Genomic DNA, 18100 nt, shown 5'->3' on the forward strand with positions numbered 1-18100 from the left:
AGTAGTAGTAGTAGTAGTAGTAGTAGTAGTAGTAGTAGTAGTAGTAGCAGTAATAATAATAATAATAATAATAATAATAATAATAATAATAATGCCTTATTTGCAGAGCCCTGAGTATGCAAAGTCTGCTCTCAAATCCATACAGTTCTTTGATCCTCACAACAACCCTGCGAAGTAGGCTAGGCAGGTATTATTATCCCCATTTTACAGATGAGGAAACTGAGTTTCAGAGAAGTGCCCACATCGTGTGTCAAGTACATGGCGGCGCCAACAGGAAAACCCAGATCTTCGGACCCCACAGCCCAGTGTTCTTCCTACCTGATCTGACCCTGCCAAGCCCACCATTCTTAAATCCCATGGGAATCTTTGGACGTGTGCCCTTTGATGAAAATATCCCAAGCTCAGCTCTGTCTGGTCTACTGTCAGGGGCTCCAAACAGATCCCTCAGCACCGCCATGGCCACCACAAAGCATTTTTCCACACAACTGGTCCCCATGCGGCCACTCTGGATTCCTCAGGGTCCCTAGGTATCTGAGACGTACATCCTTCCTCTCCCAGCCTGGCAACCAAGATAGACGACTGGGAAAGGGCACCTCCCAGCCCAACTCCCCCAATCCCCACCGTGCTCGTGCCCACTCTGGGCACGTGTCTACCAGAATCTTGCCAGGTAAATGGCCGTCCAGAGAGATAGAAATGAAATTGTGCCCGGGATACGATGGACTCAGTGGGTTCTTCTCATCTACTTATGCCCCAAAGTCTCTGCCATTCCAAACTCCCCCGACACCTCTGGCTGGTAGGCCCTTTGGTGCCGGCAAGTTGGCTGGAAGAAAGTCAGAGCCTACCCTCCCCGGGGGACACACCGCCACCCCGGCAACATGCTATTGCTACTGTATCTACAAATGCATGTATCCTGCCCCCTAGAGCACACAAATGGACTGGCATCTTTACAGCTTTGACTTCATCCATTCAGTTCCCCAACACCCCCAAAAAGACACAAGGAACCAAAGCTGGGCAGAGATGCTGCTCCCTCCCCACCCCTGGCTCCTTGGGTTGGCCCCCAACACTGAGTGAGCAAGCAGTTAGCGGGAAGCCAAAGCCAGGCCATGCCTCCAGGATTTGGAGATGCTTCCTGGTCAGTGGGAAGGAAGAGCGGCATGTGGGGAAGCCAAGGATGCGGTGGGACGTTGGCGACATGAACCTGTGCTCACCACCACCCGCTAGAATGCCAGGCTACGGGAAGATTACCTCGATTACAGATACTGCAGAAGTTGCTTGGTCCTTCGCTGTGTTTCTTCAGGTGATCCGCCATGTACGCCGCCCGCAAGTACTTTCCGCACACCTGGCAGGGTACCTTGTCTTCGTGGCAGGCCAGGTGGGAACGCAGGCGGTCCCGGGTGGCAAAGGAAGCGTTACAGGTCTGTGGGGAGGAAAGAGAGTCAGGGTGAGTGCCCACCTCTTTTCCCCAAGGACAGGATTCCTGGCTCCTGGGGAGACACTAGACTTTGGGGAGTTTTTACATGTGGCTTGGTTGGAACCCAGATGAGACTGACTGCCCAAAAGTAAGACAAATGTTCCAATGAGACTCAATAATACCTCACTTGTCTTGCAGAGATATTTCTTATATCAGTAAGAGGCAGTGTAGGAGAGTGAATACAACCATCCTCACAGCCAGGAATCAACCAGTCAATCGCTCAAATCAAGAAGTATTTATTAAGGGACAGCTAGGTGGCGCAGTGGATGGAGCACCAGCCCTGGAGTCAGGAGGACCGGAGTTTAAATCCGGCCTCAGACCAAACACTTGACACTAGCTGTGTGACCCTGGGCAAGTCACTTAACTCCAATTGCCTAAAACAAACAAACAAAAAAAGAAAACAAACAAACAAACAAACAAAACAGTAGTATTTATTAAACACCTTCTACGTGCCAGGCACTGTGCTAGGCACCAGGGAGGCAAATACAAAAAAAGAAACAATCCCTACAGGCAATGAGCCTGTATGCTAAATGGAAGGCCCAGATCCCAGTCTCTCCAGAGACCCACAAAGACCGAGTAACCCTAGGTAAGTAACATCCACGCACTGCCCCCAAGCAGGCAGACTTTAAATTGCAATGCTAATCAATCAACTAGGAGCAAGGCACAGTGCTAAGGAATGGGTATACAAAAAGAGGCAAAGGAAAAGTCCCTGCCCTCAAAGAGCTTATGTTCTTTTTTTTCTATGCTTTCTTGTGTTTTTATTTTTTAATGGTACTTTATTTTTTTCCAACTACATGTAAAGAAAAATTTTAACATTCCTTTAAAAATTCTGAGTTCCGAATTTTCTCCCTTCCTCCCTCACCTGCACCCTTAAGATGTTAAACAATTTGATACAGGATACATATGCGCAATGATGTGAAACCTATTTCCATATAAATCATGGTGTGAAAAAAAAAAGATTAAAAGGGAAAAAATATACAAAAAAATAACGAGTCTGCTGTGATCTGCATTCACACTCCATGGCTTCTTGTTCTGGGTGTGAAGGGCATTTTTCCTTGGAATTGTCTTGTATCATGATATCGCTGAGAATAACTAAGTCATTCCTGGTGGATCTTCAGCAATGTTGCTGTTACTGAGCGCACGTTTTCCCAGCTCCTCAAGGATTTTACGTTCTAATGGGAGAGACAACATGCAAACACATACGTACAATGGAGAAGCGAAGGCACTGGAATGAATAGGCTTTGGGGAAGGCTTCCCGTAGGAGGTGGGCTTTTAGCTAGGGCTTACAGGAAGCCAGGGAGGTCCGCAGTTGGAGTGGAGGAGGGAGCACATCCCAGGCATGGGGAGCAGCCAGAGAAAATGCCAGGAGCCACAGTGCTAAGAGGGAATTTCCATTCAAGGCAGCTCCAAGCTGCCTCTCCATCAGTCACTCTATACTGGGTGGAGGATAGCAAGGGATCCCCAGGCCATCCAGGCCCACCTTCTGGATCCCCCAAGAGCAGGGGTGGAGACTGGGGCAGCTCATTCCCTTTTCGGATGGCTGGGGTCACTTCACTGCTCACAGACTCAGTTTCCTCATCTACCTCCCAGGACTGTTGAGGACACTCAGTGAGATCACCTGTGAAACACTTTGTTTAAAGTGATAACTAAGGGCTGGCCAGCTATTATTATCATCACTGTTAGGACAAGAGAGCCGGCCTCACAAACAAACAAGACCTAGGTTCAAGCCCCATCCCTGACACATCCTGTCACTTAACCTCTAAGGTGCCCATCTGCGCAGACCTCTACCCTCAGTCACAGGTCCAGTGCTTGTCCCCATCTAATCCTGAGGCAAATTATGAACCAGAAGTGCCTGAAGGGAGTCCCGACCTCCCTTAAAGGATCGACATATGTGGCTTTTTTCTTTCTTTCTTTCTTTTTTGTAAAGCATTTGGGGTTAAGTGACTTGCCCAAGGTCACACAGCTAGTGTCAACTGTCTGGTCTGAGACAGGATTTCAACTCAGGTCCTCCTGACTCCAGGGCTGGCGCTCTATCCACTTTGCCATCTAGCTGCCCCTATATGTGGCTTTTGAATCAGTCACCTAGATGAAGCACCTACTATGTGCTTGGCACTGGGCTAAGCGCTTTATAAGATATTACCCCATTTGGTCCTCACAATTACCTTGGGAAGGAGGAGCTATTATTATCTCCATTTTATGGATGGGAAAACCGAGGCAGGCATGGGTAAAGTGCCTTTCCCAAGGTCACCCAGCTAGTAAGTGCCTAAGGCCAGATTTGAACTCATGTCTTCTTGACTCCAGGCCCAGTGCTCTAATTGCCTGGTGGCCTAGCTGCCTCTCATGACCACATTAAGAAGTTCAATTATGTCAAGTCTAGGTGAATTTGAGGGGAAGTGGCTTCTAGTGTAGACCTGTGCTCCCAGCCCCTCCCTCTCAGCTTGCTTCATGTTAAGTGGGCTTGGCGGTCCTGCCCAGAGGGAAACAGGCTCCCAGGAAGCAGGGAAGAGAGGAGGCAATGGAGGCTGGACCCCAAATAACTCCTGGTCACAGTAGATGGAAGCCCATGAAACGACCAGATAGCCTCTGGTTCTGTGGGGATTACCCACCCAGGGAGGGAGAGATGGGCTTGGTGACTTCATCTGGTGAAGACCTCCTTCCCCAGAGTCATCTGCCAAATCTTCACTCACTCATCCAACAAGCAATTATTAAGCACCTAACGTATGCAAGGCACTGTGATAGGCACCAGAGACACAAAGAGAGATCAGGGCACAGGCCTGCTCTTAAAATCTAATGGGGAAGAAAGGCAGGAAAACAAATAGCCATGATACCAGGGAGAGTGAAATAAAAATACATGACGGGAATGGGAATAAATATGTATATAGCACCTACTATGTGCCAAGTACTATGCAAAGCCCTTTACAAATATTGTCTGATTTGTTCTTCACAATAACCCCGCAAGACAGGCGCTGTTATTATCCCCATTTGAGGAAACTGAGGCAGACGCAGATTAAAGTGACTTGCCCAGGGTGACCCGGCGAGTGAGTGTCTAAGGCCAGATCTGAACTCAGGTCTTCTTGCTTCAGGTCCAGTGCCCTGTGTACCATGGCGCCGGCTAGCTGCCATTGAAAGTGATGGGGACGGGCCTGAATCCAAGGGGATGAGGTCTGAGCACGGCATCCTGAGAAATCTGAGGAGGGAATCGGGGAGACGTCCTGGCATTTGGGCTGGGCTTTGAAGGAGGAGAGAGGACATCAGCAGTTAGAGAGGAGAGGAAGGAAGGACGGCGTGAACAAAGGCAGGGGAAAGGAAGAGGGCAGAGCTTAGCGGGGATCACAGACGCCAAAGGGTACAACGGAAAAACTGCTGGATTTGGAGTTTGAATCACCCATGGACCCCTGGCTACCTGAATGCCCTTGGACAAGTGAAGGAAATGAACCTCTCTGGGGCTCAGTTGGCACCTCCATAATCTGAGGGGGCCGGGCTAGAGAGCTCTAAAGCTACAATCCTTTGAAATAGAAGAATACGAAATCAGGCTGAAAGGACGAGTTAGAGCCTGATTAACCAAAAAAAAAGAGAGAGAGGATCACAGGAAATAAACTGGATAATTTTGATGACATGAAACTGAAAAGGTTTTGCGCAAACAAAAGCAATGCAGCCAAAATTAGAAGGAAAAGTGGGAAGCGGGAAAAAAATATTTGCAGCAAGTTTCTCTGATAAAGGCCCCATTTCTCAAATATAAAATATATAAGAAACTGAGTTAAATTTATAAAAATAAGAACCATTCCCCAATTGACAAATAGCCAAAAGATATGAACAGTTTCTAGAAGAAGAAATCAAAGCTATCGATAGTCACATGAAAAAATGCTCTAAATAACCATCAGTTAGAGAAATGCAAATTAAAACAACTCTGAGGTACCACCTCACAACTATCAGATTGGCTAACATGACAAAAAAGAAAAAAGACAAATATTGGAGGGGATGTGGGAAAACTGAGACACTAATGCACTGTTGGTGGAGTTGTGAACTGATCTAACCATTCTGGAGAGCAATTTGGAACTATGCCAAAAGGGCTACAAAACTGTGCGTACCCTTTGACCCAGGAATACCACTTCTAGGTCTGTATCCCAAAGAGATCATTAAAAAAGGGAAAAGGATCTATCTGTACAAAATTATTTATAGCAGCTTTTTTTGTGGAGGCAAAGATTGGCAATATAGGGGATGCCCATCAATTGGGGAATGGCTGAAGAAGTCATAGTATAGGATTGTGATAGAATATTATCGTGCTATAAGAAATGACAAGCAGGACAATTTCAGAAAAACCTGGGGAGACTTACATGAACTGAGGTGGAGTGAAGTGGGCAGAACCAAGAGGACAGTGCACATAGTAACAGCAACATTGTGCGATGATCAGCCGTGAATGACTTAGCCACTCTGATCAAGGCAATGATCTAAGATAATTCCAAAGGACCCGAAATGAAAAATGTTGTCCACCTCCAGAGAGAGAACCGATGACCTCGGAACGCAAACTGAAGCAGACTTTTTTCACTTCCTTTATTTTTCTTGCTTTTTGCGGGGTGGGGGGGGGAACGGGGACAGGAGGTGCACCATAGCTAATACGGAATGGTTAAAGTACCATGAGTTCACATGTATAATGATTATCATACTGCTTGCCTTCTCAATAGGTGGGGGAAAGAGGAGGGAGGGAAAGAACTTGGAGCTCAAATTTTTAAAAAATGAATGTTAAAAATAAATGAATGAATGAATAAACAGATAAATAAATGAATAAATAAATAAATAAATAAAAAGCACTGGATCAAGGAGCTTTGAATGTCAGGATCAGGAGGTTACAGCCCCCTAAACAGCAAGTTATGGAGCTATATCCATAGCTATAGCCTTAATTATGTTCTTAAGACCAGGGCTGCGGGCTGACCTAAATCTCTCATTTCATCAAAACAAAAAGAGTAGCCAATGCCTGGATAAATCATCATCTTTTACACAGGGATTAGGTCCCCAAACACTTTCATAACCATGACCTTAGCAGATTCTCCTGCCCTTCATGAGGCACTCAGGGCAGGTGTTACCTTAATTTTACAGCTGAGGGGACGGAGGCTCAGCTGTCTCCCCCAGATCACCTGGCTACGCAGAGCCCAACCCAGAACTCAGGTCTCCAGACTCCTACTTCAACCCAAAGGTCAAGCATCCTTACAGGGTGGTCCCCGGCACCCTCGCCCAGAGGCAGCACCTTGGCCTCATCTTAAAATACACAACATTCGAGCCAGAAGGGTCCTAGGGACAACTTGGCCCAAACCCCCCACCGTACAGATGAGGAAATCCAGGTCCAAAGAGAAGAAACAGCGATCCCAACGTTACAGAGACAGCTGCCACAGAAAGTTGCCTCTGAGAAAAGAGTTTCCTCCACCCCGACACACCCTATCTTACTAAATACTGACCAAAGACGGTGTCAGGGGAATGAAAAATTACTATCATTTTTGCTACCAGCACCCCTGGGACAGCTGCAGCAGCCTGCAGAGGCCCGGAGTAGGGAAGGGAGCCGGGCAGTGTAACCAGTTGAGAGGCGCTCCCAAAGGGCCCGAGAGAAACTCAGGGTCACCAGCATCACCGATCCCAAGCTGGGAGAAGTCTTAGGGGCCACTGAGTCCAAACCTTTCATTCGACAGATAAGGAAACTGAGGCCCAGAGAGGGGAAGGGACTTGCCCAAGGCCACCCAGCTAGGAAATGTCCAAGGCAGGACTCAGACCCATCCACTCCTCATTGCCAGGGAAATGAGCGGACCAGGATAGCTGGGCAAGTGAGTGCCTTTGCCTAAAAGCCACTTAGGTCACGTTCCAAGATGGTCTGAAAACGTGTGAAAAGTCCACAATGAAGGAGACCTGGAAATATTCAGACTGGGCCATCTCGAGGACAGTCACCCTAGGGGCTTTCTGGGCCTGACCACAGGGCAGGAGAGGCAGGAGCAGGGAAGTGAAAACTATGAGGCGCAACACGAAGAAAACAGAAGCCAAATTGGGCTCCCCGGCCTCCCCAGGCAATGAGTCACTGCTCCGCTCCAGCCGGCGGCTCGATGAGATCCAGAGCCAGGGAGGGCCTTCCTCAAAGGCACGGCCTCCTTCACTCAGGCTGGTGACCATCCTCCACAGGCCACACACTCCTTAGCATTTTTTGTGATTATTTAAAGATGGCGGCCAACTCTCAATTGACCACAGAAGGTGGGATAACTGCAGAGGCCAGGATTTTAATCCCCACTGGCCTGGCTTCTCTCCCTCATCCCTTCTGGACCACACCTTTTCTCCCTAGCTACTCAACAATCATCAGGGAAGGTAAACTAAATTTAATAATCACCTAAGCAAAACATAATTTGGAAATCAAATCTGTTGATGAGTGCATATCTCTGTGGGTATCACAGGACCTCCAAGCTGAAAGGACCCCAAAGGGTCCCCACTCCTATCCCACCATGACATCCCTAGGTGGTCATCCTGCCTCAGTTTGAAGACCCTGGAGGACAGGGAGCTCACCGCTTCCCAAGACAGACACTAGGAAGCCTCTCTTCACATTCTGCCTAACTCCCCTCTTTCCCACTTCCCCACCTTGCTCCTGGTTCCACCCTCTGGGGCCTCACATTACAAATCTATTCCTTCTTTCAACGCCTGAAGCCAGCTCCTGTCTCCTCCCAAGTCGCCAGGCAGAGACCCCGGCACGCCAGCCTCCCAATCTCACTGTCACACCAAGACGCTCCCCAGCTGCCCCCGCCCAAGTCCCCCTTCCACGTCAGCACGGGTTAGGTAGCATTTCACTGAAAAATCAATTGTGGGTCCTTGGCCCTCAGAGATCACAGGTTCAGCGTCCTAGCCCTTGGGACCCAGAAGGGGAAGCTGAGGCAAGCAGTACCCAGGGGTCTCCCTCCAAGTATCCAGAGGCCCGGCCAGCAGCGATGCCCCGAAGAGAGCCGATGGCAGCCTGATCCGGAAGAAAAGGATGATGGCAGAGAGGGAGAGAGAAGGGAGGGACAGGGACAGAGTTCCACTGCAAAGAAGGAGGACTGTCGAGTCCTGGGAAGCCAGGAGAAAACGTCCCCAACCCAGGCAGGCCATCAGGATCCCAAAGACAGGAGGGAAACAAAGCAGGCTTTTAGAGGCAGAGAGCACCCAGAGAATATCAGAACATCGGTTGTGCTTGAACCCAAGGTCCGTCTTGGGATTCCTGACTCGCAGCAAGCAAGAGTGGAGGGCACACCTTCCTGGGGCGACGTAACAAAGGAAGAACCGCTTCCTTTCTTGGCTCTTCTGCATGGGGTTGGCACCCACCTTCGCTGCCCACAGCTCCCTGCCCACACGGCCTGCCCAGGTAGCCCCAGAGCCCTGACCCTGCGACGGGGAGAAAGCCCGGCCCGGGCTTGATCCTACAGGGGCCAAAGCAGCCCAACAAGACAGGGGAGCTCCAGGGCCAGCTCCATACTTCCCACGTCCCTGGGGTGGGAAAGAGGTAAGAACTGAGGCGGGGGAGGAGAGGGCAGGGTGCATCCAGGATCACAGGAGGGGCAGAGGACCCTCCCCCAGTGCAGAATCCAGAAGCACAGCACATGAGAGCTGGCAAGGACCATCTGGTCTGAGCCACGAGCCCCCCAATGGATCACTAGCATTTCTAGAGCACTTAAAAGCGTGGAGCGCGCTGCATAAATGTGACCTCACAACAGCCCTGGGAGGTGGGTGCTATCACTAGCCCCATTTTACAGATGAGGATACAAAGAGGCTGAGAAAGGGGCCCTGACTTGCCCAGTCACAGCTCACCAGATTCCACCTGGGCCAGCTGTGAGAGCCAGGAGGCCAGTCCTGACTGGGGTTCTCCCAAAGGCCCCCACATCTCTCTAATCCTCCCTCGCCCTCCAAGGCTGGGTGAATGTGCCCAGGTCTTCTCCAGTCTGGGTGGCCCCTGAGACTCCAAGATGGCGGCGGAGTCTGCAGGAGACAGAGCTGGGACAAGCAGGACGCCCTCCCCCTCTGCCCTGGGCTGGAGAAGGAAAGGGACGCTCCCACCTGGAGAAGAATGTTATCCCCAGTAAACCAGGGGGGTTAGACCTAAAGGGACCATGGAAACCATCTAGGCCAACCCCCTGTTTTTACAGAGAAGGAAACGGAACCCCCCCCCCCAGGGGAGTTGATCCCACCTAGCCTCCCGGGCAGAAAGAGACAGAGGCAGAGCTCCTCCTCCCATGCTACCAACAGTGCTAAGGCGACCAAGCCAAAGCAGGCAAGGGCAGGACTGTGCCCTTCTACCCCAGGCCTGGGAGGTCTAGACACGCCCATGTGGAGAGGCAGGGCAAATACACAGATGAGATGGGTCAGGGCCAGATCCGAGGCTGAGCCTCCAGGATTCGGTTTCACACCCCTGCGTCAGTGAGGTCTTTTAAATAAAGCCCTGGCATAAGCCTATTGAACCGGGCTCACGGACGTACAGAAATGCACTGTGGGCAGCAGAGGCCCAAGGGAGGAGGGGCAGGACTCTGGCTCTGCAGGTCAGCTCCTGGCACAGCCGCTGAGCGGCCCCGGGAGCCACTGTCTGTCTGGCTCCCTTCCCCCGTCTCTCTCCCTCTCTCTCATCTCTCTCTCCCCCTTTCCTCTCCCTCTCTCTTTCTGGGATTCTGGCTGCTTCCTCAGCAAACTAGCAACTCTGGGCCTTCCTACAGACACTATCTCACCATAGTCCTACGAGGTGAGGGAGGGCCTGGGGTCTTCTCATACTCATTTTACAGATAAAGAAGCTGAGGCTGCCTAGGCATGGGATTTGCCCAAGGTAACAGAGCTAGTAAGTGTCAGAGGTGGCATTTGAACTTGGGTCCTCCTGATCCAAGCAGAACGATCTTTCCACCGGACTCCTGATAGGGCTGTTTTGGGGGTCTCCTCAAATCCATGGTCCTAGGACCATCAGAAGACACAGCTGTGGGCAGCAGGCCACTCGCCCATTCTGGCCACGCTGGGCCTGAAGCTTCGGCTCTCAATCTCAGATCCTGGGCCTCTGAGGCGGAAGCCGGAGCTGTGGCGATGTCTGCTCTAAGGCACGGCCACGCCAAACAAAACCCAGAACAACTCCCATCTACACTACGACCCACACTGTCAAACCCTAGGCCCGATCAGGCCCCGGCACCTCAGGAGGGAAGGTCCGAGCCATCCGAAGCAGGGGAGGGCCTCCGGAAGACACCCGAGTGTCCTCAGCCCAGCCGAGAAGCCGGGGGGACCGCGTGTGCATGTGTCTGTGTGTGCATGTGTTTGTACGTGTGTGTCTGTGCACTCGTGCTTTGGATTAAAGGGGGTGGGGAGACCAAAACCCATTGATGCGCTCACCAAGACCAGAGACAAAACACACAAAGGCTTCAATGTTAGAATGAAAACTTTATCGTGGGCAGACTCCATTCTCACGGAACCCACCAGGAATAGCAGGCAGAGCATGGAATCCTGCTTCTGGGCCTGCTTTATCAGTTTCCCAAAGCCAAGGCGGCCACAATCTGAAGACTGTTAATCTACTTCCTGCCCAAATAAACCTCAAGAACCCAAGGGTCTAACTCTATGCCAGAGAGGAAAGGAGGAAACCACCTGAGGGGAAGGATGCCACAGGGCCACTCTACTGGGGGAAAGTCAGGAACTGCCGGGAGGCGGAGGAGCTCCCGGAGACCCCGGGTGGGGCAGCGGGCAGGTGCTGCCCTGAAGGAGGGCGGACGGATGGACCAGACTGCTAGGTCTGGGGAGACACAGACAGGCACCTTGGTGGCTGCCTGCTGGAGTTGGTCCTGGGGGAGTGCTGACCTCCACAGCAGCTGCGCTGCCCAGGGAGTGGAGCCACAGGGCCTGACGCTGAGAGGACCACCGGTCCCCACAAAACTGGCCACGAGTCCAAAGGAGGAGGGAGAGGCAGTGTCAATGGACGGACCTAAAGTAGGAGTCCTTGCTCTGGGCCCAGAACCTTGGAAAGGAGGACTCTCGTCCCGGGGGCCTAGCGAGGAGCCTCCCCACAAACTAGAAAGCCCTGAGACGGGGAAGAACCCATCTCACCCAGAAAGAGGGGAAGGATGGAGAACTGAGGCAGGGCGAGCTCTCCCAGGGCAGCCAGGCAGATGCTGGGTGCTGGGCTGACTTTCCAAGAGGCTCCCTCTCCCCACCCCAGGAAAAACGCCCCAAATGGGGGGCAGGTTATCCCACAGGCCACTGGGCAAATGCCCGATTCCCCTCTGGGGTGGTCCAGCCCTGCCTCAAGTACCCAGGCTGAGCGGAGCAGAAGAGATGGCTGCCGGAGTGTGCTGGGCCCAGGTTATCGAGGGCCTGGAAGGATTTTTTTAAGGAAAGGGAAAAGGCGGTATCAGGAACAGGGCGGGCCGACCTCCACAAAGCAGGCTGGGCAAAGTCCCATGAGGCCAGGTCGCTAGGCAGAGTTTCCAGGGGCGGCAGGCCGCTGCTGCTCCCTCCCCACACCTGGAAAAGGGCAGAAAGCGCAGGTTACCTCCTGGCCACCAGGCGCAGTGCCCCACTGCCCTCTGAGGTGCATCCTACTTGGGCCAGGAGCCCCGAGCCCCCCTCGGGAGGCGCAGCCGCGGGGCGCTAGTGAGCAGGGGAGGGAGGCAGCGGGATTGGCAGGTTCCACACTGGCGGTCACCTTTCTTCACATCTCCTTGCCCTCAGAAGAGACCAGCTGCCCCTTCAGCATACGGAGTGTGGTGGACATCCACAAAAGGGCCTCCTAGGGCAACACGTTCCTTCCAAAAAACACTCCGCTTGGCGTGAGAGGCCTGGCTCAGCTCCCAGTGCCCTACGCGTGACTGTGCGGCTGGCTCCCTCATTGGCTACCGAGCAGCAACGAGGCGGGCTCGAAGCCTTCTCCCATCTCTAGATCAGAGACCCCATCCGATGGCCCCTAAGTCTCCTGCGGCTCGACCCTCCAAGATTTAACTGAACACCACAGACTTTGCAAAGTCCCCATCCTACCCAAGTGGGCATGAAGAGGGACTGGAACTCCCACTAGGGGGCACTAGACCTGAAGAAAACCTGAATTCCTTCTAACTTTCTGAAGACGCCAGTGGCGACAGAAGATGATGGTGGATTTACCATTTACCCCTGATTTCTCCTCCTCGACCCCTTTGAGAGTGACTGCCTGGGGGAGGGGAGGAGATGAGCCCACAGGAAAAAGGGCAGAAGTCAGTTCTCATGGAGAAGTTGGACCTGCCTGTGGGTGCAGATGCCTAGGAGCCCCAACTTCCCCCAGAGTAAGATGGGCTCACAAACAATGACATCTCCAGCCAGCTCCCAGGCCTGGCTCCACGATAACAGAGGCTAATGAGCACCAGACTTGGGCGTCAGAGCCTCAGCTCGGACCTCCCATCTCTGGGCCTCAGTTTCTTCAACTGTAAAATGGAGACAAAAATACTCCAGTGACCTACCTGTCAAGGCTGTGGAGAGGAAGAGGGTCCTATCAACCTGAAAGCGCTTTAGAGACAGACTTAGGGCTGGGGAGACCCCTTACTTTCTCGAGAAAGGCAAGCAGAGATTCCCAGGGCTCTAAGGAGGCTGGATGGGAGGGGCTCTCTGCCATGATACAGTCACCTCTCAATCACCCAGGTCCAGAGGCTCTCAAATCGGGGTTACACAGACTCTGACTGTCCTCTTCCTCCTTTCCACTACTGACGTTCACTCAGTAGAAACCGGACAGGGGAAACGAGAGGCCGTGGCGGAGGAAAGAGGTCAGAACGATTTGGTAACACAGACCCGAGGCACTCAGGGGGACCTTCAGGGACCCATTTTTTCAAGCCATCCCTCATGCCCCAGATGACTGAGAGTGGGCTGCGAGCCAAGAACAGAGAGCACCCCCAGGCAGGCGGGGCCGTCACGCAGGGGAGAGGGAAGACCAAGCAGCTGGGCCAGGGCTGGGGGAGGCGCAGACTCAAAGGTCAGGGCAGCAAGAGAGGTCATGAGGGAGAGGAGAGAGGCGTGCAAAGCATCTGCCAGCTGGAGGGATGGCTGCACCCTCCAGCCCCCCACCCAAGGCACACACACACAACGGCTCGCTCCTGGCCCGCGGCCCGGTCTTCTGCACGGCTGGACACCCTAGACAATGTGACACGGCCTCAGCCCCCTCCCCCGCTCCAGTCCCAGCCGCCACGCCTCAACAGTGGCCCCTACCTGACACTTGTGAGGCCTTTCAGACGTGTGAACCTGCTTGATGTGTCCATTCAGATGATCCGGCCTGAAAAGAAAGGGAAAAACAAAGACTTTCAAAGGGGGCCCTCGGGAAGGAGGGCAGAGGGGGAGGGGACGGCAATCAGGCTGGGGCCACGCCACCCCACTTCCCAGAACCCCTAGAGGACAGCCCTGCCAGGCCCTGGAGCCTGGCCACAAGTTGATCTTCTCCAGGGGAGAAGGGGAAGACGGGCTTCCCTGACACTGCCTCCCTCCGCCACCGGCCAGAAGCCCCCCCTGACTGCTGGGGCTGGCAGGGGAAGACGCCTTCCCAAGGAGGCACGGCTGACTTGCTCTCATTTTTCCTGGTGGGGGAAAAATATTTTCACTGTCCGAGAGCAAAGCAGCTTGGTAACTCAGGCCTCCCCTCCCCCTGCTCCTCCCGTCTACAGCCAATCCCTGAATGTGGGCTGGAATTCGCTCCCTGGAGAATGGCCCACCAGACCAAGGAGCGCTGATGGTGCAGCTGAGTTGTTAAACCTGATGTCTGGGGAGGCAGGTGGGCAGAGGCCTCACAACCGGTAGGACTGGTTAGAGATCCGCCGTGCTTCCTGCTACCCCTATACAGGCCCCTGTCCGAGGCCCCCCATCCCCTAGAGGCTCCCTCTCAAGGAAAGAGGCCCTCTCCCCACCCTCAAAGCTACTTAAATATTTGCTAAACATTCAGCCCTGAGGAGAAAACACCAGCAGCCAGACTTCCACCCAAGCATCAGGTCCCTCATCCCCATGGCTAAAAAAGCATGAGCTGGATATGCAGGCCCAAGGGGCCGTGTGTGGGGCGGGCACCTGGGAGCACGGGGAGGCCAAGGCTGGGCTGCAGTGATTAGGAACGCAGCATTAAGAATAAGCTCAGCTCTGTGGGGTCTCAGCTTCCCAATCCTAGCAGAGCAGGGTATCAGAGCAGGCCTGTGGGGGGTGGGGGGAGTATATATGTGTGTATGTGTGAGAGTTGTGTGTTTGTGTGTACACATGTGCAGGCATGGATGTGGGGTTGTGTATGTACACACATGTGGCATGTATATGTGCGAGGTGGTTATGTGTGCATGCATGTGTGACGTGTATGTATGTGTGTGGAAGTGGGAATATACATGTGTGCGCGTGTGTTTGGTGTGGATATGTATGTGTATGTATGGGGGAGTGTATATGTGTGTGAGGTATAACGTATACATGAATGTAAGTATGTGGGAGTGTGTGCATACATACAGGTGGTGTGCATGTGTGTGAATGTGCATGTATATATGGTATATATAGTGTACATGTATGTTGGCATGTGTGTATAAATATGATGATGTATGCATCTGTGTTTGTGACGGGTATGTGTGTGTGTATGTGTGTGTTTGGTGTGGATATATGTGTGTATGTATGGGGGTATGTATGTGTGTGTAGGGTGTACGTGTGTGCGCCATATGTGTGGGGGGGTATAATGTATACATGGATGTTAAGTGTGTGTGAGAGGTGGGGGTATATGTGTGTGGGATATAGATATACAAGTACATGTGGTGTGTGCACATGTGAATATGTGTGTACATGCATATGTGTGGTCTGTATATATGTGTGTTTTGTGTGTGTGAACATAATAACGTGTGTATCTGTACATGTGGATGGGTGGTGTGTGGGCGGGTATATGTAGAGGAGCTAGTCCCCCGTCTCCCCCCCCCCTTGAAACAGCCCTGGCACCCAGCAGAGTGCAGAATGGGGGCCCCTCCAACCCGCCAGGGGAAATCCAAGCCCCCTGCCCCCTTGCTGACACACACCAAGCACAAGCTTGCTCCTGCAGCCCAGGGTGGCCCCAGCCCCTGGCTCGCCTGGCTGGCTGGCCGGCCCGAGCAAGAGCCAGCCCCTCCCCCCTGCAAGGGCCCCAAGCCCGGCTGGAGACACAAAGGGCTTCCAGAAAGGCATAATGGGGCCCTGCTTACCCGCCTCACCTCCTCCCACAGGCTCAGGGCTGGACGGGGCCCACTGACCCTCCAAAGTCTGCCAGTCTGGGGAGGGAGGGCCGAAGCCAGAAGAGGGGAAAGGGGGCAGGCCTGCTCTTACCTGGAGAAGCCTTTCCCACAGCTCTGGCAGATGTACGGCTTGCCCACGGAGCCATCGTGGGAGCGGACGTGATAGGACATCCTGTCTTTCCGTTTGAAGCGCAGGCCGCACACGGGACACGAGTAGGGCTTCTCCCCGGAGTGGGAGAGCTTGTGCCGGTTGAGGTGGTACACGTCTCGGAAGATCTTGCCGCAGATCTCGCAGGCCACCTGCTTCCTGGTGCGGCTCCTCTTGCGCGGACCGTCGGGGTCCTCGGGGATGGGCAGCCCGTTCTCGCCCACCCTCTGCGGGGGGATGTCTATGTAGCCCAGCTGCAGACTGGTGACCCCGTGCTGGGCCTCATGCTGCCGAAGGCGGTTGGCGTCGGTGAACACCTTCCCGCACAGGCCGCAGGGCAGGATCCCGGCTTCTCGAAGCCCCCCGGGGGAGCCGAACATCATCGAGTCCAGCAGGTTGGCCTTCCGGGGGCGGCCCCGGCCCCGCTTGCCAGTCAGAGGCGGGGCGCTGCTGCCCACGTTCTGGAACGGGGAAGCCAGCAGCTGCGGGGACAGGGGGCCGGCCACCATGGGCAGGCGGTCAACCCCCGGGAGCACGGGCAGAGAGGCCTGGCCCGCGACGGCGGCTCCCGCGGCCCGGGCCGCCTCGTCCTCCGGCTGCATGCCGCCCGCGATGCCGTTGCCGCCGGGCCCCAGGCCCGCGCCGTTGGTCATGTCCAAGGGGAAGCCCAAGTCGCCGGCCCCCGGGGGGCGGAAAAGCATGATGTCGGCGCGGGCCGGGGGCACCAGGATCTGCACGTTAGACTGCTTGATGACCTCCTGGCAGATCTCGATGACGGACCTCATGAGCAGGAACTTGGCGGCGGTCATGAGCTCGGGGAAGCTCTCGAGGCGCACCACGATGCGCGACGTGTACGCGAAATCCAGGATGTCCCCGAAGACCTTGGAGCTGATGGTGTGCATCTCCAGCTCGCGGCTGGGCCCCGCGCCCCCCGCCGCGCCAGCCGCGCCCGCCGCCACGTCCTGCGGGCCGGCCTCGGGGCCCCCCGGCGCACCGCCGCCGCCGTCGGCCAGCTGGGCGCTGAACACCGACTCGAAGTACTCGCTGCAGGCGGCCAGCACGGCCCGGTGGGCCGGGAAGCTCTCGTCGCCCACGCGCAGGAGCACGTCGCAGAAGCGGCCGCCGTTCTTGCGCTGCTGGTTCAGGTTGTGCAGCATGTCCGTGCTGTGCCGGCTCACCTGGTACGTGTAGCAGCCCGCCGACGGGCCCGGAGCCCCGGCCCCGGCGCCCCCGGGCCCGCCGCCGCCGCAGGACGCCGCCGCCGCGTCGCTGACCCGCTCCATGGCTGCAGGTGGGCACGGGCGCGGGCACGGGCGGGCAGGTAGGGGCAAGGCTGGCTGGCGGAGCGGGCGCGCCGCCGCCGCCGCCGCCGCGGCTGGGACTGCGGCTGCACGTGCGGGCGGGCAGGCGCGTCTACAGCTGGCCAGCCGCCTCTCCCGCCCACATGCCCGCCTGGCTGCCCGGCTGCCCGGCTGCGCCTCTGGGCTGGCGAGCTGGGCTCCCAGAGGACCTGGTGCCCGAGCCCTCCTCCCTCCCTGCGCGCTCGCCTCGGTGGGGCTCGGCTCTGCCCCCTCCGGCCGCCAGGGGGCGCTGGCGTGCGACTGCCGTGAGCTAGCGAGCGCGCGCTCGCTCCTTTTCCCGGGCCGCTGGGGGCGCGCGCTGCCTGGGCTGGTGCCGGGGCCCGGCGGCGGCGGGCTGCTGCTGCTGCTGCTGCTGCTGCTGCTGCGGCGGCGACTCCTGCTGCTGCTGCTGCGGCGGCGGCTGCTGCTGCTGCTGCAAAGCGCGAGATGGGGCGGGCGTGGAGGGGAGGGGGCGGACGAGGCGGGAACAAAAGACGGCCGGGCGGCAGGAGCCGGAGCTGGAGGAGCCGGAGCCCGGGCTGAGCGGAGGCCGAGCTGGCCCGGGGCCTGGGGGGGTCGCGGCCGAGGCCGTGGAGCCCGCGAGGCCGGGGTGGGCGGACGGTGCCGGCGGGCGGGCGGGCGCGCGCTGCAGCGCCGGTGGGCGGCCGAGGCCCGAGGGAATGCGGGCGGGAGGGCGGGCGGGCGCGGCGGGGCGCGGGGCGCTGCGGCCTAGCCTGGCTTGGCCCGCCTCGGCTCGGTCCCGGTCCCGCTCGGGCTCCGGCTCGGGCTCTGGCTCGCCGTGCGTTTGGAGCCGCCGCGGCGGAGGAGGAAAGATGGCAGCGGCTGCACTTCCTTTTGCACTTTCACCCCTGGGGGGGAGGAGAAGGAGGGGGCGATACCAACAACACCCCCCCCGCCCGCCGGCCTGGCCCCCCCAGCCCCGCGCCGCCGCCGCCCC

At 55.7% G+C, this 18100-nt stretch overlaps 1 protein-coding gene across 1 annotated transcript in view; it reads right to left on the bottom strand.

Annotated features, from left to right (window-relative positions):
- Positions 1 to 18100, bottom strand: part of PATZ1 (POZ/BTB and AT hook containing zinc finger 1) — a 44312-nt gene that overhangs the window by 8714 nt on the left and 17498 nt on the right. Inside the window, exons 4-7 of the mRNA XM_027863197.1 lie at positions 17562 to 18011; positions 15746 to 17515; positions 13652 to 13715; positions 1246 to 1417 (exon numbers count right to left, since the gene is read on the bottom strand). Coding sequence (XP_027718998.1) covers positions 1246 to 1417; positions 13652 to 13715; positions 15746 to 17515; positions 17562 to 18011 — 2456 coding nt within the window. The remainder of the gene's footprint in view (positions 1 to 1245; positions 1418 to 13651; positions 13716 to 15745; positions 17516 to 17561; positions 18012 to 18100) is intronic.

This window comes from Vombatus ursinus, unplaced genomic scaffold (assembly GCF_900497805.2).
Source record: "Vombatus ursinus unplaced genomic scaffold, bare-nosed wombat genome assembly UNPS02001287.1, whole genome shotgun sequence".
Classification (NCBI taxonomy): Eukaryota; Metazoa; Chordata; class Mammalia; order Diprotodontia; family Vombatidae; genus Vombatus; species Vombatus ursinus.